Source organism: Argiope bruennichi, chromosome 7 (genome assembly GCF_947563725.1).
Source record: "Argiope bruennichi chromosome 7, qqArgBrue1.1, whole genome shotgun sequence".
Taxonomy (NCBI): domain Eukaryota; kingdom Metazoa; phylum Arthropoda; class Arachnida; order Araneae; family Araneidae; genus Argiope; species Argiope bruennichi.
The window spans coordinates 59,963,101-59,977,150 of NC_079157.1; the positions used below are offsets into that span (position 1 = coordinate 59,963,101).

The 14,050-nt window shown below is 28.7% G+C and overlaps 1 protein-coding gene across 1 annotated transcript in view; it reads left to right on the plus strand.

The window, feature by feature from the left end:
- LOC129976310 (neuropeptide F receptor-like) overlaps nt 1-14,050 on the plus strand; it is a 223,105-nt gene that overhangs the window by 187,617 nt on the left and 21,438 nt on the right. The window contains exon 5 of the mRNA XM_056089811.1: nt 11,400-11,641. Coding sequence (XP_055945786.1) covers nt 11,524-11,641 — 118 coding nt within the window. The 5' untranslated portion in view covers nt 11,400-11,523. The remainder of the gene's footprint in view (nt 1-11,399; nt 11,642-14,050) is intronic.

The following is a 14,050-nucleotide window of genomic DNA, read 5'->3' on the forward strand; positions in this document are numbered from 1 at the left end:
GGACTCATCAAAATTATAAAGACAAAACAAATCATCATATTATAAACATTCTAATGAGGAAAATTACTGTTAGAAAGTTTATACAGAATGCAAAAAAAGAAACCAAAAAGGAAGAAATATGAAACTGGACTGAAGGCTTTTTTAATTATCACCCTCAGGCAGGGATTCAAACCAGGGATTTTTTCTGTGAGGGGTCTGACTTTTGTCCAAAATATTAATCCCTCGCGATCCGAAAATCTCAAGAAATTAAGGATTTAGAAATAAGAATTAGTATCACAAATTAAATATAATAAGTTACACAAGCACAAGTAAAATATTATTTCCTTTTTTTAAAAATCTAAGCAAGACTACAGCAAAATTAAATAAAACTAAACTACAAAAAGACCATTTAATCAAAAAACCAAAAAAAACATCGTTAAAATATGAAAGCAAAGCAGATACATACCAGTTGAAAGTAAAACTCCCAAAAACTTTGTGAAGAAAATAAACCTATCAGTGCAGATGCATCATGTTAAACTAAATTTAATTTTCCCACGTTTAAAGCTGCTACGCCTACCACGCTTGGCCAAAATGACTCGCAATCAAAAGAAATAATTGTAGATCTCAGCGCCATCTATTGAGTTAAATATAAAAGTGAGTAAACTAGAAAGCTTATGTTTAGATGTGAAAAAATAGAATTAGTTAGAAAACATAAACTATCTCTTATTTAACCTTCTATAATGCAAAAGTTTTTGGAAAAATCATTAGTAATTAAGATTTTAATGAGATTGTTTGTTGCTTCAATATAAGAAATTTTGTTATTATAAATTTTTTAATCCTGTTAAATTGTGAGAAAATAAAATTCTTGCAAACTTTAGAGTTTAAATTAGAATGGTATCTACTAAGGTTAATTACTTTAAAGTTAAATTAACCCTTTTTATCGTAAATACCTATTTTCCATTAAAAATATCTATTTTTAAATCTAGTTAGGTAGCTTTATGTTGATTTTCGTTCGTATCAGTTAAAATTAAATCTTTTGGATAGCAATCAGTAACAACATTAGCATTATCTAAGTTTAACAAAAGTAAGTCATTAACATATATCCAACTGTTTATTAAACTGTGTTTCATTATTTTTTTTCTCATAATAATGTAGGAAAATATTGGCTAAAGCACTAGAGAAAGCTGTTCTCAATGGAATTCCCTTCACCTTTTTATAAATGTTAATTCCGTTAAAATGTAATTTTCGGAAATATTAAATTTATTATTAAAATATTAAATTTTTATAAAAATACAGACATCTATTAATTTTTTATATTTTATTAATTTTTCTGACAAAATGAGATTAGAAATACATATTACGAATATTCTAATGAGCAAATTGATATTAGAAGATTTCTACAAGATGATTTAAAATCGATAAAAATCAAATGACAAATCAAGAGTATGGCGTATATATATTGCATCTAAATATAAGAGTACGGCGTATATATTACATCTAAATATATATCTGAATTGATGTAATATATTCGGCGTATATATTACATCAAGTGTATATATCACATCTGAATTTAAAGCCACAACAGCTATTTTGTGGTATCAGATATCGTTATTAAGGGAAAAAACATCAGTTTCAACAAATTTTTATTCGATCCAAATACTTCATTAAAACCCATAAACTCATATATATAATTTTATTTTTGATAATCAAATATAAAAGCACATCGAGATCTTATTCCCGAAGGTTTCTCTCATTTCTAACAAAACTGTCTGTGAGATTTATACAGTACAAGGAAAATGTCAAAGAAAGTCTAGGGTCGATTAATTAAGTCTATCAATATCAAAAGCCCATACAATAGAACTACAGCAGATGCCCAAGATTACTGTGGAATTCCTCCCACCATTCACTATATGTCACTAACTAAATACCCGTGTTGCGTTCTTTATTCGTAAGAGACGCTCGCTCAGATGGGTTTGGAGGATAGGGATGTTTTCTGATAACTCTCAAAGGATATCTGAGTATGCATTTGTTCAGTAGCCATCAGCTAAGCGGGATCCACTTCTGTATATTAACCCTTTAAAGACACGAACTGCCATTGCAATTTCTGAGGAGTGGTAGGGAATTTGTCTTGTCTTTCAAAGAGAAATTCAGGCTTTCCTATGTTCTGAGGTACTCGAACTTGAATGATCTTAAGAATAAGAGAGTTAAAGGAATAATTTCTTAATAAAAAACATGAAAATATTTTTATCCCAAGCAGAGTCAGACATATCAGCCAATACAGAATAAAGAAAATAATTATTATAATTATTATTTTCTTCCTTATCTCTCTTCGTTTGAAATATTATATACTGAGCCTAATCAAATGTATTGCAAACATTTGGAGAAAAAAAAATTTCAAAACTATGCAGGACATAAAAAATTATTTTTGGTTTTATTTATTCAATATTTGAATTTTTTAACCATTGATTAATTATTGAAAAAACGTATTAAAATTTTAAATGAATAAATAAATAGTAAATTGTGAAATCGGTAATTACACAAAAGAAAACAAATCTCTATTTAAGAAAGTACAAAGTGTTTTAAGACAAAAAAAATGTAATCGACAAAAAAACATTTTAGTGTTATAAAAAGAGAGACAAATTAAGGTAAATTAATATTCTAAATCACCCAAGAAGAAACACTCTATGAAAAATTAAGTCCTTTTTCTAAAGAATTTGAATAAAACCGAATCAACAATTATAAAATTCATCAGCTAATTAAGTAGAAAAACAATTATCTACATCTTTATAAATGAACAATATTCTTGAAATGGTAATTTATTTCTAAGTAATTAAGTATGTAAAAATGCCTTAGAATGGTTTTATTTGTATAATACATGTTGAAAAAAATTTCAGAAAAAAAAAGAAGACAACGATATTTTAAAAAGAAATAGAAAAAACATACAACTTTTTGCTTATATAATTGCTCAAGTAATTGAAACTTGTTTTCCTCGATTGGTTTTTTTTCTGAAATAATAAATTTTAGATGCTTTATTTTCGATCCTTTTTGCAAATTCATATTGAAATTAATTAGCACTAAATGGCGTTTTGTTCGTTATCATCTTTCATTTCGTTTTGTGTTCAATTGAATTTTCTAATTTTTCATAACAATAGTCATAATTCATCATAATTTGAATGTAAATAAATAATCCTACATAATTTCAAATTAAGGAATTCTTCCTTTATATTCTTTTTACGATGAAAATTCTAAATTTATAATTATTATTTTGATGATTTTTATAAATTTTGATTCATATTATCTTTGATTTTCTTTGCAATTTCAACAGCCAATTTCGAACATTGGTATTTAATTACGAATAATTATAAGGATTATAACAGCATTAATTTAACAGCAGAAACGAAAAAGAAAAACCGCAGACGATTATTTCACTTCATTGATACAAACAAAGAATAACAAAAAAGTGGATAATCTTGCTCTCAATACTCGAATTTCCAACAGATTAGATTGAGGATGCACTCCAACGGCGCCCTCTCATCATTATGTCTGGGGCATATAAAATTATTTGTACCGAAGCCCTTCAATTCAAGAAATGGAGGAAATAGAAATTTTTACAGAGGTTTCGAAAGATGATAGTAATATAGAAGCTGCAATAATAGTTTACTACTATAGGAAAAAGATCGACAAAAGTCTTGTGAAATTATCGAATCATGCCACAAGTTTCCAGGCAGAAATGGAAGATCTAAAGTGAAAGAATGGACAGACAGAAATGCACAATTTTTTAAGATTCTCTGTCAGTCCTACAAGCCATACACATCTCACAATCTCAAAGCAATACCATCTCACAATTGTAATAGGACCATACGGACCATAAAAGAGACGATTAAAAATGTAAAAAATTAACATGCAAATACAGTTAAATTGGGTTAAGGCTCATATTGGAATATAAGGCAATAAAAAGGGGATCAGTGCGCTCATTTGATATCATTGTCCAAAAGTAATGGTATCTTAAAATGGGAATTAAGAAAAGAAATGAAGTTACAATGATTTTACAGATGGTTTATGATCAAGAAAGGGAGAATAATTTATGACTTTATTCTTAACTCAAAAATAAAAATCAGAAAACATCATCCACTGATAATCCAAATTATATCATGACACGAGGGATTTCCAGCATACTTCCAAAGATTTGGGAAAATGCTCGAAAATAAACGCATCTGTAGAGGAATTGGAATTCTTCATCATTATTTAAAGGGAGGAGGCATAGTAATCTGGGAATCAGGAAAGAATCTAAAAATTGAAAATAATAAGTATAGTATTGTTGGTACCAGAAAATCTTGAAACATTGAAGGACATAATGTTAAAAATTGACAGTTTTTTACAAATTAATTGAAAGCTTTAAAGTGTTTGTACCTGGGTGTCAAATACATTTTCCCATGCCCTACGAAGTATATCTATGAAATTAGTTTTTGATTTATCCAGTAGTTTTAATAACAAATACTTTCAAACTAGGAAAGTTATTTTATGGGCATTCTATATAATTTTCGACGCTATATAGAGTATCTCTGCAATAGTAACTAATTTCTACAACTGCAGAAATCAGTTATCGGACAACAATTAGAATGAACACTTCCTATAAATATCAATAATTGTTTAATGTCTTAATAATAGATTCTGAAATTCGTTTTTACGATCCCACTTAGGCTTCAGATCTAGTGTTCGGATTAAATGCAGTTATATAACGATAATACTTATATGATCAAATGTCAATCTAATATATAAAAATGAATTTTTATTTGTCCGTATTTTATGCTCTGCCGTACTGTTCATCCGATGGCGATAAAACTTGGCCAACTTTTTGCTTATATTTTCGAGAAAGTTATTGGCATAGTACAATTATTATATCTAATATATAAAAATGAATTTTTATTTGTTCGTATTTTATGCTCTGCCGTACTGTTCATCCGATGGCGATAAAACTTGGCCAACTTTTTGCTTATATTTTCGAGAAAGTTATTGGCATAGTACAATTATTATATCTAATATATAAAAATGAATTTTTATTTGTTCGTATTTTATGCTCTGCCGTACTGTTCATCCGATGACGATAAAACTTGGCCAACTTTTTGCTTATATTTTCGAGAAAGTTATTGGCATAGTACAATTATTATATCTAATATATAAAAATGAATTTTTATTTGTTCGTATTTTATGCTCTGCCGTACTGTTCATCCGATGGCGATAAAACTTGGCCAACTTTTTGCTTATATTTTCGAGAAAGTTATTGGCATAGTACAATTATTATATCTAATATATAAAAATGAATTTTTATTTGTTCGTATTTTATGCTCTGCCGTACTGTTCATCCGATGGCGATAAAACTTGGCCAACTTTTTGCTTATATTTTCGAGAAAGTTATTGGCATAGTACAATTATTATATCTAATATATAAAAATGAATTTTTATTTGTTCGTATTTTTTGCTCTGCCGTACTGTTCATCCGATGGCGATAAAACTTGGCCAACTTTTTGCTTATATTTTCGAGAAAGTTATTGGCATAGTACAATTATTATATCTAATATATAAAAATGAATTTTTATTTGTTCGTATTTTATGCTCTGCCGTACTGTTCATACGATGGCGATAAAACTTGGCCAACTTTTTGCTTATATTTTCGAGAAAGTTATTGGCATAGTACAATTATTATATCTAATATATAAAAATGAATTTTTATTTGTTCGTATTTTATGCTCTGCCGTACTGTTCATCCGATGGCGATAAAACTTGGCCAACTTTTTGCTTATATTTTCGAGAAAGTTATTGGCATAGTACAATTATTATATCTAATATATAAAAATGAATTTTTATTTGTTCGTATTTTATGCTCTGCCGTACTGTTCATCCGATGGCAATAAAACTTGGCAAACTTTTTGCTTATATTTTCGAGAAAGTTATTGGCATAGTACAATTATTATATCTAATATATAAAAATGAATTTTTATTTGTTCGTATTTTATGCTCTGCCGTACTGTTCATCCGATGGCAATAAAACTTGGCCAACTTTTTGCTTATATTTTAAGAAAATTATTGGCATAGTACAATTATTATATCTAATATATAAAAATGAATTCTTGTCTGTTCTAATCTTATGCGCTGTCATGCCATTCATCCGATTGCGATAACAGTTTTCCAATCTGTTCTTTTGAACCTAGAAAATCCATGTTTTTCACATGGCCAGTTATATATTCGATGCTCACGATTCGGACAGCCAAGAAATTTATTTGTTTTTACTGAAGACGGAAAGACAAAAAAAATTGTCTACCCTAATGTATACTTGAACAATAAAGTAAAAAAATTGAATAAATATTATTTATATTTCTCCTTTATATGTCGTTCAATTTCAGTGAATGTATTCATTGTCGACAAAAAAATAAATATCATTCTTTCTATCATTCCTAATTAAACAAGAAAGCTATTTCAAATTTCAAACGATATTTCCAAAATGACTTCTTCTGTAGCAGCAACGCGCCTGGTACCAGATAGTTATTTAATAAATTAAAATTAAAAATTAGTTATTTAGATAAATAATATTAAAAAAACATCTGATAGAAAATAATATAATTAATAGATTCCGAAACCCATTCGTACTCATCTCAGACACTGGAAATTTTATTTAAATATTAAATGTTATACTTCTTTTTATCATTGAATCTAAAGAAATTGAAATCCTTTATTTATCTGATCTTAATGCGTTTTGTTAAAACTGTTCAATGCATCAGTATATGAACAATGAGAAATTGAATAAATAAATATTCATTTAACGAAACAACAACATTTCAGACGAAATATTTCATTTCACAATAAAATTATGAACATCAAAAGACAGTTTCCTTAAATACTTTTATTATTTCTTCTTTTTTTTATTGCAAGTGTCAAAAATATTCTCTGCCGTATTTTTGAATTTATTTAAAGGCATTGTTTTGATTTCAGTTGGGAAGTTAAATTTCATTATTTCAAAACTGCCTTTGTCTCACAAAAGAATTACACTATATATATATATATATAGGCATAAAGTTATTGCAAAAGACAGGTTTAAATCTAAATCTAATTTATTGTAATTCCTTTGATCGAACAGGAAAAAAATTTGCTAATGTATGAAAAATAATAAAGTCTAGTATTTTGAGAATTTTTTTTTTCCTTCTGAACATTCTTTTGTATTCAGAGGTTTTTATTTTGCTTCAATAATTTAACTTTCGAATGTTTTCAGTTTTTCTCATAAGTCTGCTTTGAACCCTTTAAAGGACGATTTTTTTCTAGTCATATTATGTTAAAATAATTTTAGGCTTGAAATTAGAATAAGAAAAGGGATTCATTTAGCTTATTAGATAAATTTAATTTGATTAAGTAATTAGTTTGGTTAATTAATAATTAAGTGACAAACCAAGACATGTCATTTTATGTGAGATAACGAATTGAAGCGTCTAAGATTTCTGTCTTTCTAAAAAAATTTGTCAGAACTTATGCCAACCTACATAATGTCATACAATGAGTGATAAATTTGGTGGGAAACATACTTCCCACGGCTTTAGAAAGGGTTAATATTTGTTAAAAGGTGTTATCCCAAATGTTATGTTTTTTCTCCGGGGAAGAAAACAACATGCCTTTCCTCTTCACACCACAACCAACATAATTTTTTAATTCAATAATGTCTACTCTAAATTTTATGCAGCCTTTACATGTTGCTATGATGGTGGGGGAAGGGGGTACTAAATTTCATAATTGAGCTATAAATGGCATGAGAAGAAGACATCTACTCATAAAAGACAGTTTCAAAAATCGCTGATCCAGTATCTTGAACAAAAGGAAAGTCAACACTTTAGAATCGCTAACTGTTGTCTAGGGAGGAATTAAATTACATAAATAGACTATGGATGGCATGGGAAAAAGAATACCGAAAGGAATGATATCCCTATAGCTTTCTTTACAGAAGCTGAGTAATTTTAAGAGCTTAACGCATAATATTTCAGAATTATTTTTTCTTATAGAAAAAAATTGAATTTTTGTTACGCACTTGCTGCTTTTATCGCAACGAAAGTCGGCTTTCTTCGTTATTAAATTAACAAAACGGAATGCATTTACTTAAAATTTCGCCTTATTGTTTGATAAAACTAATGAATTTAAATTGAATGAATATGTTTATTACAAATTACTGAGTGCGCTAATTTTAAAAAAATCACACACTGCAAAGTAGAATGGAAGCGGTAATCATCTATAATGTTCAAACAAACAGTTTAATTATCTGATAAAACAATTGAATAACTTACAAATTAACATTAATAACATTTAATAATAGATAGCAAAGAATAATTTGTATTTCTTCTTAACATTAAAAGCATTGTACAGATTTTGGACCAAATTAAATTTTTATTAGTGGAAATGGTTCCCCACCCCTAAACTCTTTTCGCATGTTCTCCGAAAAAGTTTGTACTCTTCCTCGTTAACCCTCGCGGGGGGGGGGGCACCTCGATCTGAGGATGAGATGCTTCCGTCATGGTGGTTGGATCTCGCCATCCTGGAGGGTACACAAATAGGTGGAGGATGTGACTCCTCCCATCGCTGACGGGGCGTTCTTCCTTCGGGAAGGGTTGTACCGTGGCCGGTGATAGCTCTTAGGACTCAACCACAGTTCCCGCCAGTGTTGCTGTTACGGCGTTCTGGTCTTTCAGCCTTCGTGACGGGTCGGTGAGTCAGATGGTTGACTTACTCTTCCTCGTTCAATAAAATTGGGGACCTTGCAAAATCTCCATTCATGATATTGGTGAAGGATACTTTAAAAAATATAGCCATTTAGCACGACTACGGAAACGTTCTTGAATCCATTGCAAAAAAATATGTATCTTGAACATCTTTTTGCCGCCGATTAATATACCTAAATTTGACTCAAAACTACAACTGGAGTCACAACACTCAAATTTTATTGATTTAATTTATTACGTTTAAAAGTTATTGTGTTTCTATGCATACGAAATAACAGATAAACAGACAGTAAGCCTTTGACGGCTTAGATCCAAAATTTAACAAGTATCTATGAAAATTTAGATGTTAAACTTGCATACAAAATTTTATCTGTTTTGCTCTTTGCGTCTGGCAGTAATCGACATCAATTATATTCAAACAGCCAGACAGAAAGATTTACTTTGAATAGATTTTGAAATGTTATAGATATGTACAAATTCAATCGTAATACCCTGCACTAAATTCCAGCTGTCTAGTTCAAAGTATTTTTGAATTATCGTTTTCACAGACAAATAGACAATCAGATAGAATAATGTCAAAAATGCATTTTTTGATCTAAGAGAAGTTTGAAATGTGGAGATTCGTAAAAATCTCAAGGTCAAATTTTTTGATGATTACAATATTTCCTCTACACTTCGTAAGTAAAAATGTAAAAATTAATTAAAATTTTAAAAAAACATTTGTGCTGAAGGGAAATTAGTATTTTTAAAAAAAATAAGATTCTTGGATTTAAAATAATATAAAAATCATTTTTATAATATTTTGAATAGATGTGAATAGAATAGAAAACCCAAGACAGGATATATATTTATTTAATATTATAATTAGTTTGGGAATTCGAAAATTTAACAACAACCTTTTACTTCTGGTGAAGATTATGCCTGCCAAAAATTTTAGGTATATTGTAAAAGCCATGAAAATAAAAAATCATCTTTTCTACATAATTTGCATGTATTTCCCTTTTTGGTATTAAAGATCTTTTTAAACTTCTTGATGACTTTTTTTCTCATAAAACTCTCAATAAAACATTGTTTTACAAGTATTTATATTTAGTAGAAGAAAAATTTAATTCTAAAATGAATGGAAAACATAGCTCATATAGCTGCCAACCCTTAAACTAAAATGTATAATAGATTATATTATTCCAATTGAATTTTATAGCAAACACCTCGCTTTACCGATTCATTTCGCTTTCATTTTCGATTATCCTGTGAAATTCATTTTTGTTCAAATGACTCTAAAAGCTTTACTTTAAATCGAAACTAATAAGAAATACAATCAGAACTTCGAAAAAAATATTCAAAACACGGATATTAAAACGCCGATACAAAATGATAACATCAATTTAAAATGAAATCTTTTTGTTTATATATTATAAATATTAGCCTTTTTTTTTTTAATTTTTGAAAATCTCCTGCATTTTGATATCTAGTAATAAATTATAAGTATTCCAAATTGCACAAGACATCATATTTGTTTTTCGACTGAAATTAGAATTTTCATTTCCAAGGCTTAAAATCGCAATATAAAGCTGTCGATGAGTCCTATTTACCTACAAAGAAAATCTTTTCTAAGATCAAGATATTACATCTTATTAATTAAAAAAGCAAATACACGTATTCACAGCAGATACATAAGTGTTTGAAATAGAGGTAAATATTTAAAATTTTATTGAAAGTACAAATACATCTCAACGCCCTATTCTCTAAGGTCTTTATTGAAATGAAACCTAATTAAGCTTATTTCTCTCTTTTCAGCAGTATAATCGATTTTAACGTCCATCGTTTTACTCGGTTATTTAATCAGAAATTTTCAAACTGTATTTTCTCTCTTATTTGCATATACTTCACAAATCCATTAGAAGAAATCCTCCTTTTCATAGATTAGGAGAATAATTCCTTTTCTTGCTATTTTGTAACTTCAGAAACGAATAACTTACTCTTTCATCGACTTCAGTAACTTTCTAAAGCTTAAAAGATTTTGAAAAACCCTTTTCATAACTTGTTATTTAAGTTTAATATAAAACAGAATAATATAAATCCGTACCAGACAAAACTTGTATCCAATAATTCCGGCTTTTTAACTTATAAAATGGTGTTGTTTAATTAAATAATCGCTTTTCAAGGAAAATTCTTGCGTTGCTACACTTGTTAATTTCGAGTTTCCATTTATATCATAAAATTATTCTTTTGTTTACTTTCATAAATTTAACATAAGTAATATAATATAATTGACAGAAATTATATAATGACTTCCTGAGTTTTAATTACCATTTCCACTTAATAAATTCTATTCAACTATTTTAATTATTTATCACCTACTGTTAAAACCCTTTTGATATTATAAATTTACTTATTTAAATATTTGAGACAAATTCGTTAGAAAAAAATAATTTTAGCAAATTTATTCAATATTCACATTTTCAATTTCCTATCTATGCATCGGATAATTATCTTAACTATATCCGAGAAATTAATTAAATTTTGTACTGCTTATGACCAGTATATTTGTAAATCTTTGCTAATCAATTTTTATATATAAATTTTTAATATGCTATCTTTTGTTAAAATGTATCTTCAGAATTATTAACTGCCTCTGTATAGTCAAAATTCCTGTTTATTTTACAGATATTCTGATTCAATACTTTTGTTAGTCAAAAATCCTGTATTAAGTGTCTCCTATCCTTGATATCCTTGATACAGATATATAAGCAGAACATCCATTGAAGTAGAGTTAGAAATAATCATCAAGATGGGACAAGATTCGTCAAAGAACTTTTCGATGGATTCCTCCATTTTCAAATTCAATATAACTGAATATGAGCGCATGAGCATCATCAATGAATCCATCAGTGATCCAGTATTTGAAGGTAAGATATTCAGATAATAAGTAGGTTTGTAATGTTTATTTTAATTCTAGAAATTCTGTTTAAAGTATAATTATTGTTACGTATTTGTAATGTAGCCTTCCAGCGCAGTTTCTTCCATTGTAGGAAAGATCGTTTTACGATCAACTCTGATTTTGTTGGGTTTGGTCAGCTCGGTTTAGCGATCACTTAGCGACTTGACAATTTTTATGATTTTAGCAATTTTGGCAGCAAAATCAAAGATTCAGAAATCAATAAGAATTTTGGCTGTAGGACCATTCTCCTAGTAATGTCTGTGCCCTGCTTCAGAACTTTAAAAGGCAAGGAGATTTGGCTGGAATGCATTAGTTGAGTCAAGCGCAAGAGTTGGGCCAGTTAAGAGGAGTTCAAACAATTAGTGAGACAATACTCGGTAATTTGCCGCATCTTGCAGTTAAATATTGATACAAATTCGAGTCTTGTATTGAGCAGTCACTTTTAAAGTCGAGCATTGCGTAGTACTAAATCAGCAGTCCTGTTCAGCAGCAAGTAGATAATGAAGAATAGCAGACGTTGGAAGAAACATGAATTAGTGTGTGAAATCTCTCTCCCTGATGGTTTTTGTCTCACGATTTATGATATTAAGTTGCATAGTACCAAATCGCCGGATATGTACTGCTATATACTCTAAATACGGTTCTTGTCTATGGTTTCGCTACCTGTACCTTCGTGCTGAATAACAATCTTTATTTGCTATTGAGCTTATTGAAATAATTCACCATATACTCATAACAACGGACTGATTTTCGTTTACTTTATGGACTTTTTCCAAGTAATTTTCTGTAACAATGTTACAATAATGCCAATATCAATTAGATTTTTACTTTTAATCAGAAGAGATTTGTATCACTTTTAGCCTTCAACAATTGTTTTTATGTTTGGTAACTTTACACTTTGCTATAAATATTTTTCTATCTTATAATAACTTCGAATTTTGCTTCAAATATTTAAATATAAGATTTTAATAGAGCTTTTATTGCAATGAATTAAATATCTCAGTTTTCATAAATAAAAAAAATCATGAAAAGGATTCATTCTGAGCAACACTAAATGCTAGACTGAAATAAATCTAGAAACTAGAGTGAAATGAATCCAATAAGTGTGATTTCAACTGTATTTTCTGACACACTTTCTAATATAGGGGATTTTAAAAAGAGGCTTTCTTGCAAAAAATTAAATAGCTGAGTTTTCGTCAGTAAAAAATCATAAAAATGATTCATCTTGAGCAACCTTGCGAGATTGAAATAATCTAGAAAGCAGATAGAAATAATTTCGGTAGATGGGGTTTTTTCGAAACTTTCTGGAATGTATTCTAATATAATGGATATTTTTCCTTGTACACATAAAATTGCGCATCTTTTTCAAAACTGATCCACTCAAGGAGTGCACAAATTTTTATGATACATGAAAATTTAGTATTTTATTTAATTATTACGAAAATAGAATATGCATTTCGGGTAACTTTTGCTCAATTTCAAACAAAACTACAATTTTCTACAACAAGAAAACCTAACAAAGTTCATTTAATTAAGTTTTTTAATTCTAAACTTGTCGCATTTCCATGAGCATGGAAATAGATATCGATATGCGGTCACCCTTTGGACAAATCTTTCAAAATTTGATAAAAATCTATACTTTAAATGTTAAAATTGTGAACCAAATTTCGTTTACATAAGTTGCTGCGTTTTAGAATTAACTCACTTACGTGTATGCAAATATACAGATCGATAGACGGACAGACTTTTGACAGATTTGGTTCCAAATTTGATAATGGACCTACATTGTATATGCTAAACCTGTTTATAAAATGGCATCTAATTTTTTACCTTTTATAGTTGTTGTTTTCATTTATATTCGAAAATAATCGACCAGACAGACTTCCTCAAAATAGATTTCGTTCGACAAAATTGACAAATCGACAAATTTGGTGTAAAAATCTTGAATCGAATCTCATGTATTTTGCTCATCGTATTCAGAGGGAGACATTATTCGAAAAATATATTTTTTTGAATTCTAGTAGGTCTAAAACATGCAAATTCAGCAAAATATCGAATTCAAACGTTTAATGATTGCAATGTGTACTTCGCACAATGTGTACAATGTGTTCTTTGTGTACTTCGCATACGAAAAAAAGAAAAATGGGGTAAAGAAATGAATAATCCTCTACGAAATGTTTAGCCTTTCCGAAAAATTCAATTTTATCAATCGATCAAAAGCGTAAGTTATATCCTTCCTTTTTTGATAATTACATTTGCATTCTAAAAGGTACTCTTCCACGAAATAACATTCATTAACTTTAAACAGATTTTATGTGGATTTTCCTTCTTCAATAGAAGGGTTTTATATAATTCTCTCCCTACATCAGTATTCTAT